This window comes from Desmodus rotundus, chromosome 4 (genome assembly GCF_022682495.2).
Source record: "Desmodus rotundus isolate HL8 chromosome 4, HLdesRot8A.1, whole genome shotgun sequence".
Lineage (NCBI taxonomy): Eukaryota > Metazoa > Chordata > Mammalia > Chiroptera > Phyllostomidae > Desmodus > Desmodus rotundus.
Genome location: NC_071390.1, coordinates 22,670,256 through 22,697,722, shown reverse-complemented (window position 1 = coordinate 22,697,722; position 27,467 = coordinate 22,670,256). Strand labels below are relative to the sequence as shown.

The following is a 27,467-nucleotide window of genomic DNA, read 5'->3' as shown; positions in this document are numbered from 1 at the left end:
CGGAAGTGGTGGCCTTTGCACAGTGCCTTCAGTCATAAGCAGGGTTTCCATGACTTCCTACATATGGAGAACTAGGGTATGCAGAACACTTTCAAGGGTATAAGAGTGGGAAGAGAAATGAGGTAAGGATGGAAGGGTAAGTTAGGGTGGATTCCAAGGGACATGAAGTAAACGAATGCCATTTACTTCATTCAGTGGATAATGAATGGAGAGTCATTGGAGGTTTCTGGGTAGAGAGTAACATGCCAAGGGACTGTAAGATTACTCTCTTAGCTATCCGGTCATCACATCCAGGAATGATTCCTTGGACTTTTACCTAATCCCCTCTCATAAAATAATATAAAGAGACCCAAGGAGACCAGGGCCATGTGCTTTGTCAATAATTAGATGTTCACTCGTAGGTAAACCACTCATTCTCTTTGGGACTCAATCACCCACCTATAAAATGAGGCAGTGGCTTCAACGATGACCCCATCCCTTCAGTTTTAAAAGCCCATGGTTCGTGTTCCTCCAATACCTAATGTGCTATTATGCACACGCTTTGGATTCTCTACTGACAGTTACTGGGTGACCTGTAGACTGTCAGATCTCCCGATTTTCATTCAGTTTTTTGTTCTTTGTTCTGTCCCCTTACACCTTCCAAACCGACAGCAGTAGCAGCGACGGCTTCCATGCTGTGAGTGCGTGCTGTGTGCTGAGACCAGGGTAAGGGCTAGGAAGTTAACATACATTTTCTTTGCTCTTCACTCTCCTGCAAGAAGGGTCTTGCGTTAGCCTTACTTTACCACAGATAAAGAATCTTGGAGAGTTTGAATAACCTGCCCAAGGTCACGAAAGCTAGTACAAGGTAGGGCCACCATTCGAACCCAGATCTGTTTGACTTTATAGCACTAGACTATCTCAAAATATAGCAAAACCATAATTTCCCTCAAGCCAAGTTAACAAATACACTCTATCATGGTCTAATTCAGAGGTGGACCGTTACTACCGAGGCAAGCTTGCCACACCCCTGCCCCTCTCCATTCCTCACCACCTAGACAGACCCGCACTGCAACGGGAAGACCGTGCCGATGATCTAGAACCTACTGCCTAGACCCAGTGAAGATTTTGATGTGATTCACCAAACCACCTGGATGGCAACACCCTTGGGAGGACAGCTTTCGCCATGCATTAGACAGAGCGACACTGTGGGTTCAATTTCTGCCGATAAACAATTTGTAGCTACATTTAACTTCTCTAGCTGTCAGTTTTCTTATGTGTGAAATGAGGAAGCTAATGGTTTCTCTTCCATCTTAAATCTAACATTCTATGGTCTTACTTATTTCTAAGTAAAGATTACAAGTAGAGAATAATCTTTCCCTAACTGTTAGGGAAAACAAAGGTCCCTTAGCAACTTAGAAACACACTTAGTAAATCAACAATCAGAAGAGACTAAACAAAAGAGGATAAATTATAGGTAAGAAGGATGCTAGCTATAGAATAACCCAGTAGAAGAAGCTACAAGAAGCTAAAAGAAATGACCTTTGGCCCTGGCTGGCATGGCTCAGTGGACTGAGCACAGGACTGCAAAGCAAAGGGTCGCTGGTTCAATTCCCAGTCAGAGCACATGCCTGGGTTGTGGGCCAGGTCCCCAGTAGGGGTTGCGTGAGAGGCAACCACACACTGATGTTTCTCTCCTTCTCTTTCTTCCTCCCTTCCCCTCTCTCTAAAAATAAATAAAATCTTTAAAAAAAAAAGAAACGATCTTTGAATAAGTGAAGAATGAATAGCTGGTTACAATATGGGATTCACCCTGCCATCCTGTTCCTTTTTTAAAAAAAATCCTCACACAAGGGTATATTTATTGATTTTAGAGAGAGATTCAGGGAGTGGGGTGAAGGGGCAGGAGGGAGAGAGAGAAAGAGAAACATCGATGTTAGAAACATCAATAGGTTGCCTGCTGTATGTGCCCCAACCCCCAACCAGGGATCAAACCCGCAACCTAAGTATATGCCCTGATTGGGAATTGAACCTGCAACCTTTTGGTGTATGGGACACCATTCCAACCAACTGAGCCAGAGCCACAGCGCCAGTGCCCCCTTCTCCTTTTCTAAGTCCTATTGCCTTTAGTTTGCATAAAGATGCAAACTCCCTCAGCTTTACCTCCACAGTTACTATAACCCAGAACTAATCAAAAGCTGTGACTGGGTTGCTCTTTTCATGTAATAAACCTGTAAGAAAAGAGATGTGGCCAGAGAGGAGAGAATAACTTTTCTACTTTTCTCAATACCAGGATTACTGGTGAAATTCAACCTTCTAGACCTCCGGCTCTCCCTTTCACTTGACACCACAGTAACCTCCTCCCTTCTTTCAAAAGCTCCCAGGCAGCACTCCACCCTTGATGTTGCTGTTTGTTACTAGAGGGTGGGTGCCCAGAGATAAAGAGTATCTATGTGACTCCCAGAGTGGATAGAAACCCTGCTGTAAATAATACTAGAAGTGAAGATAGGGCAGCAGGATTTGGAGGGAGAAAGAAAAGAAGGTAAAGGACTGGTTAAGGAAGAAAAGGGAGGAGACAATAAAACCAGCATGACAGATAATTCCCTAAATTCTTGTCAATGTCTCTGTAATTGCCTGGGGAGGGGGTGGTTCAGAGTTAGACGCCCCAAGCTGTGTTCCTGTGGATTGTTCTGAGCTAAAGGCAACTTTAGCTGAGGGCTCAGGAGAAGCTTCTGTCCCTCCCTTGACTACCTGGAAGAACTTGAATGAGGAGCCATGCCCATAACAGGAGATATCAGAGATACCCTCTTTTGACGTGTCTATAGAGAAGAACAAACTTCCATTCACTAAACACCTGCCCTTCCTAATGTTCTTCAATGACCTTTTGAAGCCCCCAAGGCACCTCACCTCTTCCCTAGCTCAGAATGTCTTCTGTGCGGACCTTTCCTTTCTATCTCTGGACCTCTCACGCAAATGGGGTCTCTGACTCTCTCACATACATTCGGTTCCCATACATACTATGTATGCATGAAATTTGGTTATTTTCTCTTGCTAATCTGTCTCATGTCTACTTGATTATCACACCAGACAAAAGAACCTTGAAAGTAGAGGAAAGTTTCCCCTCCCCCACTGTCCACATCCTTCCTCCAGTCTGACGACCCATCCTCCTCACTTTCTGAAACTCTGCCCCAACGACACTCTGATTCCTAGACTTTTTTGCCATTTTCCAGAGCACTGCAAATCTCTCTCATCTTATGACAACTTTACAGCCATGGGGATGTGTTCTGAGAAATACATCCCTGGGCGATCCCGTCCCTGGGCAAACTTCCTGCGACTGCACTTGCACACACCTGGACGGCACTACTGTAATTGTATGTCTACACTTTTATTCAAGACCGGCAGCCCAGAAGGTCGGTTTACACCAGCATCAGCACAAACATGTGAGGAATTGTAGTGGAAACCCTGACAGAGGGTTATTCTTTTTGCGATGCAAGTACCTGGCTTAAGCTTTGATTGCTGGGGCATCCACTTCAAAGACAGCTGTCTGGGATAAACACATGGCCAGGGAGACCAGATAAAGCCCAGGCCACCTCCCCCACAGAGACCCCTTTGTTTTAGAGATATTTGTTGATATACTTTGGGCCACTTTTTTTTCCCTCTTCACTTTAAATTCCTACTTTTATGTTTTAAATTCACCAATAAAGAGTGAGACCAAGGCCCCCACCTTCGACACCAATAAAAGCAGAACCCTAGGCCAACTCTGTCTCTCTGCCCTTCACCCCCCAGTGTGCCCACTGGCATGCCTTGTACACTCCAGGGCCTGTAATAAACTCTTTTTTTTCCTTCAAAGTTTCCATTCGTTATTGCTGAACAGCACCATGCAATCATAATGAAAGAACCACAGGGTTGGTGAGTTGTGACACTGGTTTAGAAAGGGGAGGTGTCTGTGGGAAGTTCATCAGGGCCCAGGTGTGTGCCCCCTGACATTTCTGAGCCAGTAGCATTCCTATGGATAGGCTGAGACAGTAATGCTTGGCACAATGACGTTACCATGGCTACCACCTTGCTAGGCAACAGGAATTTTTCAGGTCCATTATAATCTTATGAGACCACCAACATGTACGTGGTCTGTCATTGACTGAAACACCACTTATGTGGCACGGAAACGCATTACACTTGTTTATACCCTTTTATTATAGTGAAAACTCTTTGAGGGCGAGGACCATTTCTAACTTATCTTCCAACCTCCCACATAGCTCTGTACATGGGGTGCACAGTAGGTCCTTTTACATTCGGTGAGTTGATGCATGTAGCACGTATTGAACATGTGCTGGACGTGAGGCAGAGCTTTGCTAGCCTTGGGTTTGAGTCCTGACCTTGCCACTTACAAGCTGTGTAATCTTGGGGAAGTCACTGAAACTCTCTAAGCCTGTTTCTTCATCTTTTCATTGTCAAATCTCCCATCTGATCCGAATCTGTATCCATATACTCTGCCTCACCGCCTGTTAAAACGGTGGGACTCCTGTAAAGTTTTTTAGTCCCTTCTTCATCACTTTACTGAAACTGCTTTTCACAAGGTCACTGAGTCCAACAGTCATTTAGATGACCATGGCGGTCACTGAGGATAGAGAGAGATACGGGCCAGGGGTCCTGCTGTTATTGGGGGTGAGGGTGGGGGCCTTAAGGTCCTGCAGGCTCACTCTTTATTGTGAATTTAAAACATAACAGTAGGAACTGAAAGTGCAGGAAGCGCACTGTGCAAATATCTCTCTTCAAATAAGACTTTGTCTTTCTTGGCCTCTCAGCAGCTTTTTGACACCATCACTTTCTTGAAACTCTTCCTTCCCTTGACTGGCTGCTCCTTCTCCTTTGCTAGTTCATCTCCCTTGCCAGTCACACTCCTAAACACTGGCAGCCCCAGGGCTTCTCCTATATACCAATCACCTAGAGCACAGTAGGGATCCAAGAAATATTCATATAACTGCCTGTCAGCCAGCAGTGTAACTTTATGGCTAAAGTTACTCATAGGTGTGAATGCTGTTATAGCCTCTGGTTGTGTAGAAAGAGCATCTGGAAACAAGGAAGAAGAAAGGTGCCTAAGATATAAAGGTGAGTGCCCCAAATGAGGAAGCGACCAAGCACTGGTGAGTGAGTAGGAGAAAGGAAGGCAGAAACACAGAGAAAAGAATGTGGGGGTATTGTTAAAGGAAATAAAGACTGGAATACAGAAAAAGAGGAGATATTTGGGGGAAATCTGATACACTCTCAAGGGTATAAATGTTCTAAATGAAACAGTGCTGTATGAAGCATTTAGGATGTTTTAGAGTTTAGATCTTAAGATGAATTTAAATGGTTATAAATACGAGTTAAGTGAGGGTTCAAACAAAGAAACTGTGAGCAGGTTGAGGAGGTTACTAGCATGAGAGGCTACACATTTTGGAGAATTGAGTAAATTCACGATCAGCTAGCAGTCAAAAGTACATCTGTGAAGAAGGACTGAATAGTTTAAAAATATATAACAATGCATAAATATATGCTCTTGAATTCACGTATATTTGTAATCTAGCAAATAGTTTCAACAGCTGAGAGTACTGAAAAAAAAATACTATGATTGGCATAAGGTTTATGGAAGTTGGCCAAGAGTCAGTTGGGGTCCCTTGTCCTCGAGCACTAATAGATTTGGTTTTTTTCAAGTGTTGTTTCCGACCACGCAGGCTCAGAGAGCAAGAGGTCCCTCTTTAAGTCAACACTAACGTTACAGTGTGGCAGAGTGAAAAGTGCATAAAGCCATGTGATGAAACAGACCTGCATTTGAATCACTTACTGAGACTTTGGGCAAACCTCAGTTTTCTCATCTGTCAAATGTGGACATTTTGGAGGATAAGAAAAAGTACCATATTTTTCAGACTATATGACACACCAGACCATAAGACACACCTAGGTTTTAGAGGAGGAAAATAGGAAAAAAAATTTTGAAGCAAAAAATGTGGTCCTGCTCCTGCCTCCTGTGACCCCACTCCACCACTGCTCCCCACCACAGCGAGCCAGGTAAACTACATTCAGACTATAAGATGCATCCCCATTTTCCTCCCAAATTTGGGGGGGGTGCATCTTATAGTCCAAAAAATACGGTATATAAAAGCACGTAGCACACTGTTTGACAATCGTAATCGCTCAATTAGTCATAATTACTGTCACTACCCTACCCTTTCAGTCCCTATCTACCAGACTCGAGGTGAGGCTCAGTCCTTACTCTCTATGTATATTCTTTCTTCCTTTAAAGTAATCTCACTAGATGTCAGGGCTTTAAATCATGCCTCTCTATATGCTGTCAAAATCTGTTCATCCCAAATTTATGTCACCAGCCCGAACCTCTCCCCTCCTGAACTCTAGGCCTGTGTATCAAACTGCTAGAGCAGTCAGGCTGCTAAACAGCGAACTGCCATCTGGTCACCACCCCCCCACAAACGGCTGGGCTGGCTGCCTGCAATCCCTCAGGTCTTCACTCAAACGTCACTTTTGGTCAGGTCTTCCCGAGTCTGTAGAATCCTTTGCCTTCTGATATATGCCCACTTTTACTTCTTGCTGCCCTCTCCCTGTGCCGGCAGAGATCACTGCTGTAACTTCAGAACACCGTCCGGAACAAAGTAGGAGCTTAATGACATCTGCTGAATAAATGAATGGCTGCCCAGAGTTGTTAGTCTTTTGGGTCTCGCTGCATCGGGGAACGTGAATGGTGGAAGGAGGCAGCACACTCAGATATGGGCCTGAGTGTGGCACGGGTGCTGGTGACTGGGGAGTCCCTGCTAGCAAGTCGCCAGTCCTACTGCAGAGCCTCAGTGAAATCTGAAGCCGACACTTGAAGTCCCTGGATCTATTCCAGTGGCTCCACCCCTTGGCCTGGAGCTGAGGGTAAGAAAATGCTCTGAAGCCATACTACAAACTGCAAAAAACTGCCATTCACAGGTTCATTGTAACTAAGCTAACTATTCCAAGTTACATTTCTTGACACACATTAAACCATCTATCCTAAAATAAAAACTAGTTTCTGTCCTGAATTAACAGTCTAGCAATGGCTTCTGGTTTGGGGTACAGTTTTAGACCAAGATAAAGCCCATCAGAAGTAACTGAGCAAATTTTTAGCGAGGCAACACCCCAAACCAGCTGTTATACAGTCGAGGACACTTGTTTTTGTTGTTTTTTTTCTTATGTACTGACAAACTAGGAAGAAAGGTTATTTCTTTTACATAAACTTTTATCTTGAAAGGCTATAAAATTACCTAGCTGTTTAAATCTATTATCTTTTACTAGTTTAAGAAAGAATTCTTATACCTGAAGCATTTCAGTCTTCAGAATAACAACTTGCTTCTGTATGTAGAAAAACCATACTTTGATACTTTCAAATTTTAAAAATATGTTTAGAATATTATATATCACTTTACAATAAAAATGTCATTGTTCCATATCATTAATTCTCCAACATGTTAATCTAATGGCTTTTTAAAGGGCCTAAGGTCCAACCCAATACCTTGCTGAAAAAGCTAATTTCCTGAAAAACATACTCTGATGTGATTTGCAATAGTCACTTAAAAGTAAAATTAAAAATGCCCCCCCCCCCGAGTCTCTGCTCATGCTTCCTCTTGGCATTACTTTAAAAGGAAGAGAGAAGTTTAGGGGCAAGTTTCCTGATGCAGAAGAGGCTGAGTCAGTCTACAGTTTACTGTGCACTGACTCATACCCGTGGGTCCTCGCCCACACCAAAAGTAACTACGGCCATGATGCAAAGGCAGCAAGACAGACAGTGATTGAATGTAGAGGTTACTATCAGTGTAACCACTCGGGTTTCAAAGACACACAAATACGAATGATACTCTGACTATGCCTGTTTTATTAATCAATGTACAGCTAGTGGCTGGCTCACAGTCCGTACTCAAAGAAATACTGGCTGAGTAGAGAAGTGAACGCACAACCCTATTTGTCAGATTCAGGCATGTGAACCTCTCCTACAGACACACGAGGATGATGATATGCTAAAATAAGATTCTCCCAGTGCAGTATGTAGTCCTAGTCAGGGCTTCCAAAAGTAACGTGTGCTGGGAAATCTGAGTCTGTGGCTTAACCTTGATATGCTTCCAGTGCTTCAGTAGTCAATCTGTTTATCAGATTTGAAGGTACTATATTTTAGATATGGACGTAATTTATTAACTAGCAATTCATTTGACCAGAAGATCCTTGAAGGCAGAGAGCACTTCCACATTGATTACTGTGTGCAGTGCCTGGCACTTGGTAAAAACTCAACAAGCATTTGCTGGATGAATGAGTGGTTGAACTGAGTACCACCCTGAAGCCAACAAGGGACATTTCATTATCCAACACACTATCATAAATGCCTCCTAATAGTCTACACTGACTCTATGTAATGATTCCAAACTTAAAATTCCTAATTCTCACAGCCATGATGATTCCAAATTTAAAATTCTCTAATTCTAATAAAGAATTCTCTAATTCTTATCTAAAACTAATACTGGGCTTTCTATTTCCAGTAAGTGAAGTTTCAGTTATTTGAACCAACCTTCTCACCGAAGAATAGCTTAAAAAATCGGAAGAAATAGAAAAAAATCTTAAAACTATCAACACACTGATAAGATGATAATGTACAGGCCAAAACCAAAAGAAAAACTAGAATCCAGAGAGGCAAATAACTACAGAAACTTCATTGCCCCTGGGTACTTGCCAATCCCGAAAATGGGACTTTTGGTTCAGTGACCCTTGGGGGAGAAGGAGCCCAAAACTCAAAGCTATAGCTGCAAGGTGAGGAGTCTAAAAGGAGACCTTTAACGTAATAAGCTAATATTCCAAAGGACTAGCCCTCTTGCAAAATTACAGCTGGGGTCCCTAGTCCTCCAAGGTACTTTAAGGCTTGAAGCCAATTTAAGGTGGAACTGGACTGAGAATGACTGGTGTTTCCATGTGGGAACTCCTTCTTAGCATTTCTTGGGATATTTACGTCTTTTTGAATCCTAAGAAGAATCAGCTGAGAAACCTGGAAACCCAGAGAAAAGGCTATAATATTCCCATGAGAATAAAGCTTAACAATAAGTATAGAAGCATTACTAGTTTGAAGGAATCCACAGTTGTCAGGTAGAAAGCAAGGGCAGAAAATACTGAGACAAACTAAAAGGTCAAGGTTCACTGGGACAAGGGTACATAGGGGAGAAGTAATCAAAATCTAATCAGTTAGTTTTGCTTGTAGCTGTTGCTATGTTAAGTGTGTACACGCTAACACTGATTCATTCTTGCAAATAAAATAAATGTTAATAAGCTCATTTCCACAGTATATTTTACACAAATCTTATAAGCGATGGTCCAAGAATATCAAGTTTTAGAAGCAAAATAAGTCCTTAAATTGGCAGTTCTGACACATGATTCTATGTAGCGTTGCTAAATCTTGCTCAGAGAGGTGTATGTTCCATTCATTATTTGAATAGCACCCGCAAATGTTTGCCCAGTGTTTTCCGGTGTTTATTTGCTGTAGGTTACGGTTCTCTGTAAATATTTTAACAGAAGAGATGCAAAAAGTAGATGTGAATATTGTCACAAGTTTATTGGGTAAAATTCGAATCCACAAAAACAATATCCATTTCAATGTCAAAGCGAAAATCAGAGCAAGTAGACAAAAGATTGTCTTGTTTAAAATGAAAATGAGCTTATATGAAGCAGCATGCACCCTAATGGCCCTGCCTGAAGATGCTTTTGGATACACTCAGCAATCCAACCAGCATCCATGGAAAATGGAAACTTTTTTCTATTATCTGGAATATTAGTCTCAAAACAAAGAGCAATACCATCAGAAGGGGCAACTCGTGCCCTGTGTATTTAACATTTTAAGGATAACTTTTTAACCAACCTCAAAAAAAAACTCCTCAAAAACATTCAACTTGGGGAGAAAAGGCATACAACTGTAATTGAATAACAATAAAAATTAAAAAAAAAACATTCAACTACATGGAGGCTGAGTAACATGTTATTAAATAATGAATGGGTTAACAATGAGATCAAGGAAGAAATCAAAAAGTATCTGGAAACAATTGAAAATGAACACACAACCCAAAACCTATGGGACACAGTGAAGGCCGTCCTGAGAGGGAAGTCCATAGCAATACAGGCCTACCTAAAGAAGACAGAAAAATCTCAAATAAATAACCTAACCCTACATCTAAAAGAACTAGAGGAACAACAACAAACAAAGCCCAGGGCAAGCAGAAGGAAGGAAATAATCAAGATCAGAGCAGAATTAAATGACATAGAGACTAAAAAAACAATTCAAAGAATCAATGAATCCAGGAACTGATTCTTTGAAAACATAAACAAAACTGACAAACCATTAACCAGACTGATCAAGGAAAAAAAGAGAGAGGACCCAAATAAATAAAATCAGAAATGAAAGTAGAAGTAATAACACCCTGGGCAAAATGGATAAATTCCTAGAAATATACGATCTTCTAAAACTGAATAAGAGGCAGAAAACCTGAGTAGACCAATAACAACTAGTGAAATTGAAGCAGTAATCAAAAAACTACCTACACACAAAAGCCCTGGGACCAGATGGCTTCACAGGCGAATTTTACCAAACATTCAAAGAAGAAGTAACACCTATCCTTCTCAAACTATTCCAAAAACTTCAAGAAAAGGGAAGACTCCTGAACTCTTTTTACAAGGCCAGTATTATCCTAATTGCAAAACCATGTAAACACAACTAAGAAAGAAAGTTACAGGTCCCTATCTCTGATGAACATAGATGCTAAAATCCTCAACAAAATACTAGCAATCGAGATCCAGCAATACGTTAAAAAAAATCATACACCATGATCAAATGGGAATTATCCCAGGGATGCAAGGATGGTACCATATTTACAAATCAGTAAATGTGATACATCACATAAACAAAATGAAAGACAAAAATCACATGATCATATCAATAGATGCAGAAAAAGCATTTGATAAAGCCCAGCACCCATTAATGATAAAAACACTCAGCAAAGTGGGAACAGAGGGAGCATACCTCAACATAATGAAGGCCATATATGAAAAACATACTGCCAACATCATACTCAATGCGCAAAAACTAAAAGTGTTTCCCTTAAGAGCAGGAACAAGACAAGGGTATCCATTTTCACAACTCTCATTCAACATAGTACTGAAAGTTCTAGCCACAGCAATCAGACAATAAAAAGAAATAAAAGGCATCCAAATTGGAAAGGAAGAAGTAAAACTGTCATTTGCAGAGATGACAGTGTACATAGAAAACCATATAAGCTCCACCAAAAAACTACTCCACCTAATAAGTGAATTTGGCAAAGTAGCGGGATACGAAGTCAATATTTAGAAACCGATGGCATTTTGCACACCAACAATGAAATATCAGAAACAGAAATCAGGAAAAAAATCCCATTTGATATAGCAACAAAAAAATAGTAAGTACCTAGGAATAAATGTAACCAAGGAAGAAAAGACCTATACTCAGAAAACTATAGAACACTGAAGAAAGAAATTGAGGACGATACAAATAAATAGAAGCATATACTGCTTTCACGGATTGGAAGAATTAACATCATTAAAATGTCCATACTACCCAAAATAGTCTACAGATTCAATGCAATTCCTATTAAAATGCCAATGGCATATTTCACAGATCTAGAACAAATACTTCAAATATTTATACGAAACCAAAAAAGACTCCAAATAGCCATAGCAATCTTGAGGGGGAAAAAAATAATAAAATAGGAGGGATCACAATACCTGATACAAGCTATACTACAAGGCCACTGCAATCAAAACAGTCTGGTGCTGGCATAAGAACAGACACATAGATCGATGGAACAGAATAGAGAGTCCAGGAATAAACCCATGTCTCTATGGTCAATTAATATTTAACAAAGGGGGCACAAACATACAACAGAGTAAAAACAGCCTCTTTAACAAATGGTGTTAGGGAAACTGGACTGGTATACGTGAAAAAATGAAACTAGACCACCAACTTACACCATACACCAGAATAAACTGAAAATGGATAAAAGACTTAAATATAAGTCATGATACATCAAAAGTCCTAGTGGAAAACATAGGCAGAAAAATTTCAGATATCCCACGTAGCAATATTTTTGCTGATATATCCCCTAGGGCAAGGGAAATAAGGGAAAAAAGTAAACAAATGGGACTACATCAAATGAAAAAGTTTCTGCACGGCCAAAGAAACCATCATCAAAATGAAAAGGGAACCAATTGTATGGGAGAACATATTTGCCAGTTATATAACAGACAAGAGTTTAATCTCTAAAATATATAAAGAACTCATATTACTTAACACCAGAAAGACAAGCAACCCAATTAAAAAATGGACAAAGGACCGGACAATTCTCAAAGGAGGACATACAGATAGCCTATAGACATATGAAAGGAAGCTCAACATGACTAGCCAACAGAGAGTTGCAAATTAAAACCACAATGAGATATCACTTCATACCTATCAGAATGGCTATCTTTAATAAATCAACAAACAACAAGTGCTGGCAAGGACATGGAGAAAAGGGAACCCTAATGCTCTGTTGGTAGGAATGCAGATTTGTATACAGCCACTATGGAAAACAGTATGGAACTACCTCAAAAAATTTAAAATGGCACAGCCTTTTGACCCAGTGATTCCACTGCTGGGAGTATGCCCTAAGAATCCCAAAACACCAATTCAAAAGAAATTATGCACCCTGTGCTCATAGCAGCAATACATACAATAGCCAAGTGTTGGAAACAGCCTACATGTCCACCAATACATGAATGGATTATAAAACTGTGGTCCATTTTCACAACTGAATACTACTCAGCAGAGAGAGAGAAGGAATTCCTATACTTTGCAACCACATGGATGGAACTGGAGACTATTATGCTAAGTGAAATAAGCCAGTCAGTGAAAAACAAATACCATATGATCTCACTTACAAGAAGAATCTAATGAATAAAATAAACTAATGAGCAAAACAGAACCACAGGCATGGAAACATGGAACAGACTGACAGCTGCCAGCGGAAAGGGGGGAGAGGGGAATAGTGGAAAGAAGGGGAAGGGGTTAGTCAAAGAACGTGTATGAATGACCCATGGATGTGGACAACGGTGTGGGGGTTGAATGTGGGAGTGGGGGTGGGCTGGGCGGAGGAAGGTAAAAGGGGAAAAACTAGGACAACTGTAATAGAATAAATAAGAATATTTAAAAAAGGATAACTTTTAAATACCAAATATTTCTGATATTACTTTATAATTTAAAAATAATTTTATTAATAATTATTGTGTTAATTTTCCCTTCTTTTAAATGTTTTATATTATCAAGTGTCTATTATATTAATTTTTATTTTGATAAATATTTATAGTTATGTAAGATGTTAGGGGTAGGGGAAGCTCAGTGAAGAGTATATGGAAACTACTGTTTTTGCAAGTTTTGTGTAAATTTAAAATTATTTAAAAATCAAAAGTAAAACATATTCTCAAAGTCTATTATCAGAAAAAGAACATTTTACATATAATAAAATATATAATCTTGTCATATATTTTGGTTCATAATAATAATAAGCTGCATTTATTTCATATATATTTCTCACATATATACATGTATAAAAATCTCTAAAACTTTTAGTACATTCCTAACACAGGAAAATTATTCACCGTTAATTATTATGGTCACTACTATTATCATTTAAGAACATGTAAATAAAGACTTTTTAAAAATGCAGGCTAATTTATAATTTTAGGAATTACCAGGAATTCCAATTTCTTGTTCCTGAACCCCAAAGATTACTCCCCTTCAGGAATTTGGAAACAGCTGACCACAAACAAGTGAAAGAAGCAAATAAGTGCAAACCCTCTCTGGAGTCAGGTGCCTTCCTCTCAGGTCTTAACATTTTCCACTGTGACTAACACTCAGTAAAAGACAGTCAGACACGCAGGGGGTCTAGACCACACTAACAGTCCCACTAAGACTTAGTATCTTGCAACTATCATACACATACTATAAAACAACTATTCTTACCTTAGGTAGAGAAAATTAAAAAAAAAACAAGCTGAAAGGTATCTGCAGCAAACAGGAAACTATAGCAGGTAACACATCAGATTTGAAAAAAAAATAGAGCTTCTAGGAAATGAATCCTCATGACTTCCTAATTCCATAGTCTGAAGAAGGAGCAGTCTGAAGAATGGTACAAATGCTATGTAGATTTAGGTGTTAAGTATTATGACAATCTGTATATCACGCCATACTTAAATTTAGTTCATTCATTGTATTTACTCCCTGATGATGTAGCTAGTTTCATACTTAAGTCTGGAAATTAGAAGTGCTTCTTAATAATATTTTGTTCTAATTTCTTAAACTCCTATTAAATGCCTATCATCTGATAAGCATAGTTAGGTATTTGCTCATACATTTGATGAAGGAGGAGGAGGAAGAAGAAGAGGAGGAGGAGGAGGAATAGCTACCATAAATAACTTCGTTTTGGGTCTGGCGCAGAACTGGACTATATTGCTACGCAGTAACTGTATCTTACTGACATCTCTGCACTGACAGTGCTCAGCCCCCTAGTAGTCCAAGCTCACAACAACAGCAGAGGTAGGAAATCTCTGAAAGCTCTGGGGTGTAGAGCAGGCAACGTCAATTTAATTCCATTCAGTTAAACTAAATTCAATTAATCAAGTATTTAATGAGTCTACTGCCTATACAACACTATGCCGGGTGTGACGGAAATGACTAATACATAGTATCCATCTTCTCAGTATGCTTAAAATTTTCATTGAGAGGAATAGAAACAACTAAAAATAATACTGATCAGAATTAGATAAACGCTATACCAAAAGTTCTTTAAATCTTAGGCCTTGAATTTCAGTGGTAGAGACTGTATAAGATTGGATTCAAGGGATAAAGCCTGGTATCTAAACTGATTAATTTCCTCATTTTTCAAGGGACTAACTTTATTGTTGAACAGACTTTTATGAAGACAGAAAAAGATGACCTTAAGCGGCACTGTCAGTGACTGCAAGGAATAAATAATTTCATCATATTAGCAATTGATATAAAAATACACCTACTGACAACCAACAATAATTAAAGTCAACATTAATACACCAAATGTAGTATTTGGGTATTCAAATAAAGAAAAGTCTTTCTGACTAAGACCCCACACACCTCCTGTTGGTCTTTAACAGTATTAATCTTTTACAATTTAAAAAAAACACATAGTAAGAACCCTAACAGAATTATTAAATGAGCCCTGAAAAAGAAGACCAGTTGAAATGATACCAATTTCATCACTTAGTACCAGTCTGGTAATCCACATATCCATTGAAAAACACTGCACGGTGTTCTTAAGGATTGAAGACATAACATTTCTGTGGAACACTATTAATTCTCAAAAGTATCATTATTGAAAAATTCCTGCTACCAGGAATGTGAGAGACTTTTGTTCTGCCACCTGTACATCTGATGCAAGAATAATTTACAAGTATATCTCAGAACTTGTAGGAATACAAGGCACTGGAGAATTCCAGGGCTTGCTATGGCTTTGGGGTTGTAGTGTTGAGCCACAGTTCCCTTAGAATTCTTTCTCAGGCATTCTGTACCTAGCATTCCTCCAAGAGCTCAGGTATTCATACTAAATGAGTACCTTTCCGGGGATCCATCCTCATGCTTTACCTTGAGGGCAAATGCCTTGCTGCCCCCCGTTTAGTGCACGTGACCCAGGGGCCCAGCGGCCAAGCCATTCACCAGTTCATCACACTGAACTTGCTCCAGGACCCCCTCCTACTTCCTGCCTCTCAGTTTGGAGTTTCCTCAGAAGGCTGCCCACATGCATAGCTGTCCTCTCCTGAGCCTATTTTAGATAGAAGTTTCCTCTCTTTCTGTAACACCATCTGCTTTTCATCTCTCAGAAAATCACTCAATTTCCAGCCTTCCAATAATACTTTCTTCTTGCAGTTTTTAACTATGTTTTTCATTCACTTTTAGAGATCTAAAGGACTAGGGGAGTAGGTATGTGTGCTTGGTCTGCCATCTTGATCCAGTCTCTGGGCCACCAGTCTCACGCTTTTATCTCTTTTTAGTACTCTGCAATTTCTAGACCCACAGATTACTTTTTGTGAATCACCTTGCTGATGGCACGCCGGTGCAGAGCTCTCGGGCACACGTGCCAAAGTGGCGTGAGGTCATGTTCCCCCTGGGGCTTCGACCAACTGCTGTTGTCTCACTCTCTTACTCTTCCTACTTTTCAAATTCTTTCTCCTGGTAGCCTGGTGAATATGAAGTCTCCAGAGGCTGGTCACCCCTAATTGAGGGACAGCATTTGAACTTCTCAGTGTACAAGATGGGAAGCAGTAAACTGGAGTGGTTAAAAACGTGAGCTCAAATCCTTGCTCTCTCAGCAAGTGACTTAATCACTATAACTTTTATTTTCTCCATCTATAAAGTAGCCGTATGAATTATCCCAGTACCTTCAGGGTGGCCATGAAGATTCTTTGTGTAAGTAAATGGTAACAAGTGCTTATTAATAAGTTAATAAATGTTAGCCATTATTATTATTATTATTATTATTGAAATCTAGTCCCTAGTCACAAAGACACAGATGCAGTTTTCTCATGTGTCGTAGCCTAAACACCTTCAGTCCTCAGCAGAGCCTGGGTAAAGAAAGTTACATTCGGGGACTTCCCATCTGTATGACTGCTCTGGACGTCATAGCAGGATCGGAGGTGTAAGTGCCACCGAGGTTTGAGCTTCTTTACCTGACCCTCAGACAAAGTCAGCAGGCCACAGTGGTCACAGGATACATAGGGACTGAGAAGTCTAATTGTGGTGATAGAAGAACTTAGGTAATGAAAAAGCAAATCATTCTTTAATAGCTGATCAAAGATGGGAGCATAGCCCTAAAAAACATAGGTTGGCCCTTACTTGGACTTACGGCTGTCAACAAACAAATATATATTATTTCCCCATCACTTACCTCTAAGTTGCTGGAGTTCCATATTCAAACTTTCGATGTTGCTCTCATACAGCTCAAGACTCTCAAGGGTCTCTGCCCTTAAGGATTCTTCTTGCTTCTCTTCCAGCATTGACTTTAGCTCTTCTTGAGCCCTGCTGTCCATATCCAGGTCCTGTTCCATTTCCTGAATCCTCACCAATACCAAGGGACACTGGGAAGTCTGGTCCAAAGTCTTTTCCAAAGTCTCAGGGGTCTCTTTTTCTGAGGTCTCACAGCTAGGACGGTTACAGGTTAGGAGCTTGGGGGGCACCGCAGTCATTCTCTGCTGCGCTGAGGGAGGCAGGGGAGCTGGGCGAGAGGGTCGCACTGCCAAGGGTGGGTCAGGTTTCAGGTTCTGGTCCACCAGCAAATGGGGAGAAGTGGGTGCTGGAGTACAGGGACGGGGTGGTGGTGGCCTTAGGGCCTTTCTTCTCTCAGGTCGCTCCTGCTGGGTACTTAGCTTTGAGGAACCTCGAACGACGTCCTTCTCGGAGTTAAAGTCCATGATTGAAAAGTGGCGTAAACTTTTATCTGGTTCTGTGCCAGACCCTGACAAGCTCTTCTCAAACTCTAGCAGCTGTTGTGTCAACTTAGAATCCAGGTCAATGTTGCCATCTCCCTGTGGGGGGGCCAATGCTTCCATGGCGGGCGTCTTGTCTTGCAGACCAGGCTTCATCTCGGCACAAAAGCGGGAAGCGTTTTTTTCTTTGGGTGTGCGGTGCTTTTTGGTGCACTTTGCCGTGCCCTGGAGTTGAGGGCTCAACTGGCCAGGTCTGACCACCCTAGAAGCTGAAAGAGCAGAGCCGCTGTGAAGAGGGGACACTGGCCTCTTAAGGGTTTTCTGTTGGGAGTATGTTTTTCTGGAAGGCAGGCTGGAATAGTCTCTAGTCCTTGCTTCTAGAGGAAAAGGGTCAGAGAGCTGCTCTGAGCTTGGGTGGCTCCCTTCTGCTCTAGAATAACACTGGTTTTTCTGCAGCTGGGGATGAAAAGGTACACGCGGTGGGCAGGAAACACCATTGACTCCCTCTGAAGGAGCCCTCGTGGAGGAAGACTCTTTGACAAAAGGCTGTTCATGCCCGGCACCTGGGCTTCTCAGGGGGCCCCTGGAGGTGCTGTCATCCCAAGGAGGGATTTTCTTTACTTCATATTCAGAGGTCAGATGATCTGGGGGAGAAGCAGATGATTCAGAAATACTACAGTTGGACTTCTCTGCCTCATACTCATGAGATTCACGCTGTCCTTTTCCCTCCGCTACCAAGGAATTCTCCGAGCAATCCAAAGACGTTTCAGGGACCCTGGTAAGGCTGCTTTCCTGCAGCAGGTCCATGGTTTCCTCCACCCTTGTTTCAGGACACAACTTTATGAACCGGTAGGGAAAGATGCCGGTCCTGCCCTTCAGGGATCCTTCTAGCCAGCCGTCTTCCAGGGTCCCCAGAATTCGGATCCTATCGCCGACATCAAAATCCAACTCATTCGGCTCTAGGGCTTGGAATCTGTAGAGGGCGATTCCGTAGGTCCCTGGCTGCTCGTCCTCCTCTTCTGGCCCTCTCTCTTGCCCTCCTGTAGGGGTATCTACTTCACCGTTTACAATGCAGTCACCATGACTTCCAGAACTTACCGACTCATCCACAGTCCTCAGGGGCCCCAAAAGCTCTACGAAACCTTCTGGAAAAATGCCTCTTCGACCCTCCAGTTCCCCTTCAAACCAGCCTGGTTCAGGAACTCCAATAATAGTGATCACATCCCCTTCTCTGAAGTCCAGCTCCTCCTCCAGCTGGGCAGAGAGCCCCATCAGCGCCCGGGCCTGGCCCATGGAGTAGTCCGGAATCTGGAGCAGAGCACTCTGCGAGTGCCACTGCCTGCTCTGCGAGGAGAGGCAGAGCTCCCGCACACATGAGGATGGGAAGAAGCCACGGGCACCCCAGCAGCTTCGGCCCTGCAGCCAGCTGGCAGTGGGAGCGCCATCGAGAATCACTAGGTCACCTAAATAAAGAGAAGCAAAGAGAGTGATCCCAGTCATCACCCCAGAAGAAGATTGCTGTAACTGATAGTGCAAATCATCCTTTTAGACCTCGACCAAATTCAAGGAAATACATACCTGGAGTTTTAAGGAATAAACAAACACTTTTGACAACTTACTGAATTTTGACAATTTAGTGACAATTCCTGGAAACCAGTGGTTCCTGAAGTGTGGTCCATGAGACCCGGGTTGGGGCGGGGGTACCTTTCAGAGGGTCTGTAAGGTCAAAACTATCACATTTGCTTCATACACTTCAGTCAAAACAACGCATTGCAGCAGATTGAAAGCAGATACAAATATGGGAATCCAGCTTCCTTTTATCAGACCAATTATTAAAGAGATTTACAAAAGTATAAAGCAATGTCGGGAGAACCAAATGTTCATTGTTTATAAAACTAGTTATTGTCCGTAAAACATGCTATTTATGTTAGCATGTCATGGGTTTTAAAAAATGAATTGATAAATACTTTAAATTTCTCAGTTTTTATAGCTAATATGGTAAAATATCAATAAACCCACATAAGCAAGAGGTTTTTAGGGTCTCAATAACTTTTAAGAGTAAAGGGATCCCAAGATCAAGAAGTCTGAGAAATGCTAATACAAACAATGTTCTCACAGTCTGTACCCCTGGATTAATTTGTAAACGATAAAGAATACATTCATGTTCACTACAGTGCTTTGAACATAGGGATCTAATTTCTTAGACTACATTATATTCAACATCGAATATGGAACAAAGAAAGAAACCTCCAGAAAAGGGTCCTTTGCTGGAGATACAGGGTATAGGCAGTAAACTCTTTATTTATTTTCTCCAGGGGCCTTCTTGAACTATACATATCTTGATAATACATCATGATAAAATATTAAAAGAATGTTCTAGTAAACAGGATTTGTATTTTGGAAAATAACCTATAGTACCAATATTGGTGTTTCAGGTTATCTTCATAAAATACAGGCTAAAACATTAGCATCTGTCTTACAGTTGAAAAAATTAAGGTCAAGAAAGAATAGGGCAGTGTTTGTTTCTGGAAAAAAAAATGAAATTAAAGTTCAGTTTTAAAAGATTTACCCCAGCTAAAAAATTACAGTTTTGCAATAAATTGTTTTATAACAAACTTGTAATGATCTGATTATGAACTATTCACTTTGTAGATTATGGGTCTTCATCTTGCTTTAACTTTCCTCTTACTCAACACCTGAGCCAACTTTACTTTCATGACTAGAGGTCATCAAGGAATGCAATGAGACTGGCTCAAATAAAATAAGACCAGAAGAACAAAGCACCTAGTAAAATCATACAAGTCATTTTATAGGCAAGCAATCACTTACATCACTCATTTTGGCACCTGTATTTTTATATACTACACAACACCTAATGTAAAATTGTTGTACTTAGTGGCGGACACCCAATACATTTTCACTGATTTGACACTGTTTTCGTAGATGTTCCTGAAAAATAGGGTCTTGATCCTATATTTCTATATTCCTTTAATTTATGATTCAATATTCATTGGTCAGAGCTTGTGGTCCTGAGAATTACAAGTGATTCTCCCCCCTCCCGCCCCCACTAGCTCTAAGGCCATTCCACCAAGACCACAAAGGGAACTCAGTGGAGACGTGACTACCATTCATACACAATAGGCCTTTTGGTGAATAAGAAGGATAAAAGCATGCCATACCTCCTACTCTACTGGCTTTGAAATGAACCAGATTTCTTAAAGCTGTAGAACTACAATATTTTCCTTGTTTTACCAGATCTCCATGAAGCCCTTATACTAAGCCATGTTTTCCTCTTTTCAGCTGGGTGACTATTTTGCTAAGCTTTATTACCTGGTAGACTGGCATTCTGTTGGTTATTTTGGTATAATAAAGGTGATTTTTAAAAAATCACCATTTAGATCCTGGAAAGCACTTTAGAGATAATTGCTCAACACCCTTATTTTGTAGCCCTGTCACTGAATTTTTTGCATGAGTCTCTCATTTCATCTGCAAGAGTCATGCAGCTGTTCCCCTGGCATCCCAGGTGATTCCTTAGGAATGGAGGCTCCCTGGCGGTCATTTCTAGACTTTGGAAACCACAACATGAGAAACTCCCAGAGTACAGTGACCAGATTTCAAGAGAGAAATAGGAAATGTGGTGACTCTGAAGTCAGCCTGAGTCTTTCATTCATGCATAATTAATCCCAGCTGCCGCCACACTGAGTGTTTCTTCTGGTTGGAACGTTTCATTTGAACAAGAAATGCATTAGGAGTAAGATAAGAATGAATGCAAATCTTCTTAGAACCTGAATATAAGTACTCTGAGTATTAGGTCCCTCAATGAATCCTAGTGCCCGGGACTACGTGCTTTATGGGGTTAACCATGTTTTACTCAGGTTTATAAATGAGCCACAGTGGAATCTTAATCCTGACAGCTCACATCACAGATTTGACCGATAAATATCTATCAATTTATTTACAAGTAAATTGATATGTTTATAAATAAATTGATCAGTTATTTTTTTACTGGTCCCTTTTAGGGGGTGAGGAGGTGGCCTAGAACCATGAGGTTATAGGTGAGGGATAAGCATTCTGTGTCATGCAGTGCAATGATAAGTAATATTTCATCACTCCCTTTAGTTTTCTCTTTTTTCTCTCTCTTTTCCTTGTAAATACTCTTGTTTTATTGGAGGGGAGTGTCTTTTTTTCCCCCTCTCTATTTTTCAGAACCATCAGTGGCCCTGGCTGCATTGATCCTTCTAAGACATAGCTTGTTGCTGTCTCTCAGTTAAATGTAACTTAAAACACAGGGAACAGTCCAAATCAGTCACATCCCTTTGGGAAAGGGAGAAAGGGTGACACCTGCTGGAAGAACCACTGGAGTTCTGATTCCAGTTGGACCCTCCCTGGGAGAACGTACTGCACACAGAACTTCCCCTCGTCACTCGAACACGAGGTCCCCTGAAGCACATCTACGAACTGCAGGAATCCCAGGTTACGAATAATAGAAATAGCTCATCTTTATTAAGTGCTTCCCTGGTGCCAGATGCTTTACATGTATAAACTTATTTAATCCTCACAACTACCCCAGGGTAGGGTATCATTATCCTCACTTTATAGATAAGGAAACTGAGGTCCAGGGACCTTCAGTATGTAGCCCAAAGTCACAGCTATTTGGGTGTGGAGTTGGATTTAAATTTAGGGATATCAGAATTCTCATCCCCTGAGCTATAATGTCTGCTTTAAATACATGTTTATAATTCTATGTAGATATAACTTTTATATAATTTTAGAATTAAAAATATGTATGTAAAAATATGTATTTTCTCCTTATGAATCCCAATGATATTTCTGAAATATAAGTAAATAACAATTAACTCAAGGCAGTATGATAAAACAAAACAGATCTCAAACATTATCCCACATGCTCTTAACGATTCCAAATCTCTTCCTGACATGTATTAAATAACCAAAGTTTCACTTTCACAGAACAGGAAGAGCTTCACGGCTACACTGATGGTACTAAGGAAACATAAAGAAACAATGGGATTAATAATACTAGAGCACAGGGATAAAGGAATGTACACTACTCATGAGCTGAGATTCTGATCTAACTAGAAATTTTCAGTCTAAGAAGTAGAAGGGCCATTCCAAGCATTAAACTTGAAAGTCAGGAAGCCGAGACTGGAGTCTTATAAGCCATATGTGGTATAAAACAATACTTTCACTTCTAGTAATTTCATTTCCAACTAGTAAAATTAATACCTGCTTTTTTAAAGATTTTATTTATTTATTTTTAGACAGAGAGGGTGGGAGGGAGAAAGAGGGAGAGAAACATCAATGGCTGGTTCCTCTTGAGTGCCCCCTACTGGAGACCTGGCCCACAACCTAGGCATTGCACCCTGACTGGGAATTGAACTAGTGACCCTTTGGTTCACAGGCTGGCACTCAATCCACTGAGCCACACCAGCCAGGGCTAAAATTAATACCTGTTAATGTGGACCATCATGTACAGAAAACAAGAAGAATTAAAAGCATTCCAGTGCCTCATGCTAAACTTCCCAGAGAAAGATTAAATTGCACAGGCACGCCTAACTGCCCCATCCTCCAAGGCTTCTGCATTCCAGTTGGAAGACAAGTAGAGCCAAGAGAGACCTGAAAAGCTCAGAAGGAAAACGGGCTGAATAGTCAGTGCATTTAGTGGCCACAGAATATCAGAGAGGACAAGATAAAACCACTGATAACTAGTACACCTCTTTCAACTCTTTTCCTATGTACCCCTCCACCCGCAGCCTATCTTCTTCCCTTGGGCTCCACTATATCTTTAAACTGACAAGGCTTAATTAGTTAAAAACTAGTCAAGATAAGATCTACAGATTCCAGGACCCAACATGACCTTAGCACAGGTGACTCATACCAGGGTCTTCCTGAGAATCTGGGAATCCCCTAAGGTAGTCTTCCTATAGAAGGCATTCAGCAGAAAATTTCTCTTTTTAATACCTAAGGCATGACTGCATAAGATATTATGAAGCAAAAAGCTACTTCCACAAGCCATATCCTCAAATTCCTCAAATATTGTAGACATCTGCATAGTCCCACATACTCTATATTTTTAAATTCTTATATTATTTATTTAATTGAATTTATTAGGGTGACATTGGTTAATAAAATTATATAGGCTCCCGGTGTACAATTCTGAGATACCTCATCTATGTATTGTATTGTGTGTTCACCACCTGAAGTCCACATAGCCTGTTCTTAGACCCACGATTTGCTCCAGGAGCCAGGGTGGGAAAGGACAAATCAATGCCATCACATCCTCTGCACGGCTCTGGGGCAAGCCCTTTCTTTCACACCCTGTGACCGGCCTGATGTGGCCATAGCCCTCCAATGGGAGGTGAGTAGGCACAAAGAAGGTTCCCTGCTATAACATCTTGATCTATTTCCGCCTGCCTTCCCAACACTGAATAGCAAGGAAGTACACAGAACACAGGCAGAGTCTCAGTGTAAAATGAAGTGCAAGAAACTCTCAAAATAGATTTTGAAATTAAGATCAGAATCCAATATTCCTTTCTTCTCACTGACCAAGGGTTAGGGAGGTTTGTGAGGTTTCTCCCCTCCTATTTCTCTCCCCCGCTCTCAGATCTCTCTCATGCGTGCACAGGGTTTAAGAAATTAAGCCTACCCCTTTAGTGCATCACTCAAAAGAGCAAGTAACAATATGAATAACATCCAATAAATTCTACCATTTTGGTGACTGTTCTGAGTCATCACAAAATTGCACTGATCGTTAAGCTTCACTGCGGACACTCCTGGTGTCTGTGCGTATGCAGACACGCATGCGCTTCATCAGGTGTACGTGTTGAAACTGCTCACAGTCCATCTTTGGACGCTCACATGTCTGTCGGAGCACAGGAAGTGAGAAATACTTGGAATATCATTGAGACCTGGTTATGACTTTTCATTTTAAACTATTTCCCATTAATCTGGTTCTGATGAGAACTTTAATAACTAACATTACCTACTGTAGACTAGTAAGATGGGGCTATTTTACCTCTATTTCCATACCACAGTTCCCACCCTACTATTATGCATTAGTAAATAGTAATGTGGTTAGCAAAGCCATACCAGTTTTTATGAAAAAAAAAAAAAGATAAATTAGTCTGAAGTGTGACCACAGCATGCAGCAGTGGAAAAAATACTGGATTTGAAATCAGGTGATAGGATTTCACATTCTGAGGCCGAAACTCGTTTGCAGGTAACATTGTTTGAATCTTATTTTCATCATTTATTAAATGCAGCTAATAATGCCTACTCTGCTTCCTCCCAGGTCTGTGTTGTGGACCAAATGAGAATGTATCTGTGAGAAAATACTGTGAAAATTGTGAAATTGTGAAATGCTACTGAAATATAAGGAATTGTGCTTGTTGGCACTATCTTGGTATCGCTGAAGACCTTCCAGAGGTTAGACACTTAAAAAAAAAATCCCCCCAAAATCTAGTTGTCCAAACGGACCAACTCCATCAATCTTATTTCAAGTCTAGTCCTGAGGATCAACTTACCTCGATGGAGAGAAAGACTGTTCAATTCTTGAGACGTAAATTCACAGATGCAGACAAACAGCCTCTCCCCCTCTTTTAGGCTGGGAATGGTCACGATTTCCACAAAACTACTGGGGAACTGTCCTGAAAATAAAAGCAAACATTTCCAACACTGAAATTTCTTTTTGTGTCTGTGTACCAGAACAAAAAAACCTTTTCTGGGCCCATGTATAAGGCCCAGTTAAAAACTCAGTGAGACCGCAGAGAATGCAATTCAGTCCAATAAGCATCTACTGAGCGTCACTCTATGCAAGGCACACTGCAGAGGGGAAAGTGAGTAAGTCTCAGTGCTCCAAGATCTGAAAATCTGGGTCAGACATAAACAAAAATCCAACTCTGACACCCGGTGTCTCAACATAGGTATATCAATTGCTATGGGATTTCAGAGAAGGGAGAGACTGGGCCAGGAAGAACATGAAAAATTTTATGTAAAAGATAGCATTTGAACCCCGGCTGATGTGACTCAGTGGGTTGAGCGCCGGCCCATAAACCGAAAGGTGACTGGTTCGATTCCAGGCCAGGGCACATGCCTGGCTGCCGGTCAGGACCTCAGTTAGGGGAGTGCAAGGCAGCTGATCAATGTTTCTCTCACACATCGATGGTTCTCTCCCTCTCCTTCTCCCTCCCTTCCTCTCTCTAAAAAAATAAATAAAATCTTTTAAAAAAATTTTTTTAAAGAATGTCAAAAAAAAAAGCATTTGAGACTAAAGATAGATAGGGTTTTAACAGGTAGTGGTAAAGAGATGGAGCCTGCCCGTTGGAAAACATCAGGAGGTTTGATTCCACCTTCTAAATACCTCTGCTACCTGTCCTCCACTTACCCCAGACTCACCACCTTGGTGCAAGGCCTCAGCATCTCTCACCTAGATTACCGCAACAACCTCCCACCCCGCCTCCCGGCCTTTGGTTTTGCTCCTCCCTACCATCCCTCAGTCTGCAGCTGTGAGCTTTCTAAAAACCTGATAAAAATATTTTTTAATCATTAATAACTATTTATTTAAATATTCCAAGGATCCCAAACACCATTTATAAATTAAAATGGCAAAGCACTCCATTGAATAAAAGCACATACAACTCTCACAGGCTATCACAATTCACAATACAGCTTTTACTCTGACCAAATTGACTTTACCCTTTATTACAAAGGCACAGAAGTCATCTGAGACCTCAGATATTTACCCCACTGCAAACTCATGTCGCACGGCTATTGTACAACTCACCACAATGACCAAAGCTCACAGTACGGTTTTCCAACAAATCAGGAAATATAGACTCTTTCCATAAGTAATTAAAAGAAATACTGGATTTTAAGAGCAATAAAGGCATAACAATAGGGACCTGAAAATTTCTGCAAGGGCAGTTATATTTCTTGATGGAAGTTAAGGCTTTCGCTGTGAAAGTCTACTTCCTGCAACAGGCAGAACGGACCCAGCTTTGCCAAAGAACAAAATAAATGAGTAACTTCTTTTTGGAGGGGTTTCAGATAATTTTATCTTTTATTAAATTTACTGGGGTGACATTGGTTAATACAATCATATATAGGTTCAGGTGTACAACTGTATAATACATCATCTGTATATTGTTCTTGTATTTGCATATTGTCTTGTGTGTTCACCACTACAAGTCAAGTCTCCTTCCATCACCATTCACCCCTGCTCTACCCTCTTCTACCTCCAAGGTACTTCCAACAAGCTAAAAAAATACTTTTTGCAAGCTCCATATGAATGCAGTACTGACATCATTCACAGATACTGCTATCATTCTGTCAGCTTCCAGTCTTTCAGAATGTGTACTTTACAGGTGAGGAGTTCTGAATTTGTGGTAGACAGCAAGGTGGAGGCCCCTACAGCGCCGCCTGCCTCGGGGTCTCCCTGGGTCTCCTCACCGGGGCAGGGAGGCCCCTAAAAATCTGATAAAAATCTTAGAGCACTTTAATGGTTTCCCTTTCCCATAACTCCTTATATGGCATACTCTGTCCTCCACGATCTGGCTTCTGCCCATCTCCCGAGAACCATCCCCCTCCTCGATCACTCACACTCCATGCAATACTAAACGTTTCTCAGTCCCTCTGTGTTCTCTCTTGCTCCTGGGACTTTGAGCGAGCAATTCTCTCTGCCTGTCCTCTTTGTCTTGCTAACTCCTACACATTTCTGTCTCAGCTTAGGTATCATTTGTACTGGGAAATAACCAATTATCTACCAAATGCGGGTTAAGTGTCAACAAAGTCTGTTCTAAGGACTGTATAACATACATACTCCAACCCAGACTTACATAAATATATGCAAGTTAAGGATTGGATTTCACATCGGGGCATAGTTGGGGGGAAAGACTTCCACCCTCCCT

General features: G+C 40.9%; 1 protein-coding gene across 4 annotated transcripts in view; it reads right to left on the bottom strand.

Annotated features, from left to right (window-relative positions):
• The window catches only part of DNMBP (dynamin binding protein), a 95,901-nt gene that overhangs the window by 43,876 nt on the left and 24,558 nt on the right, over nucleotides 1-27,467 (bottom strand). For all 4 annotated transcript variants that reach the window (XM_053922352.1, XM_053922351.1, XM_053922353.2 and 1 more), the window contains 2 exons: nucleotides 25,086-25,208; nucleotides 17,007-19,007 (listed from right to left, as the gene is read on the bottom strand). In XM_053922352.1, coding sequence (XP_053778327.1) covers nucleotides 17,007-19,007; nucleotides 25,086-25,208 — 2,124 coding nt within the window. The remainder of the gene's footprint in view (nucleotides 1-17,006; nucleotides 19,008-25,085; nucleotides 25,209-27,467) is intronic.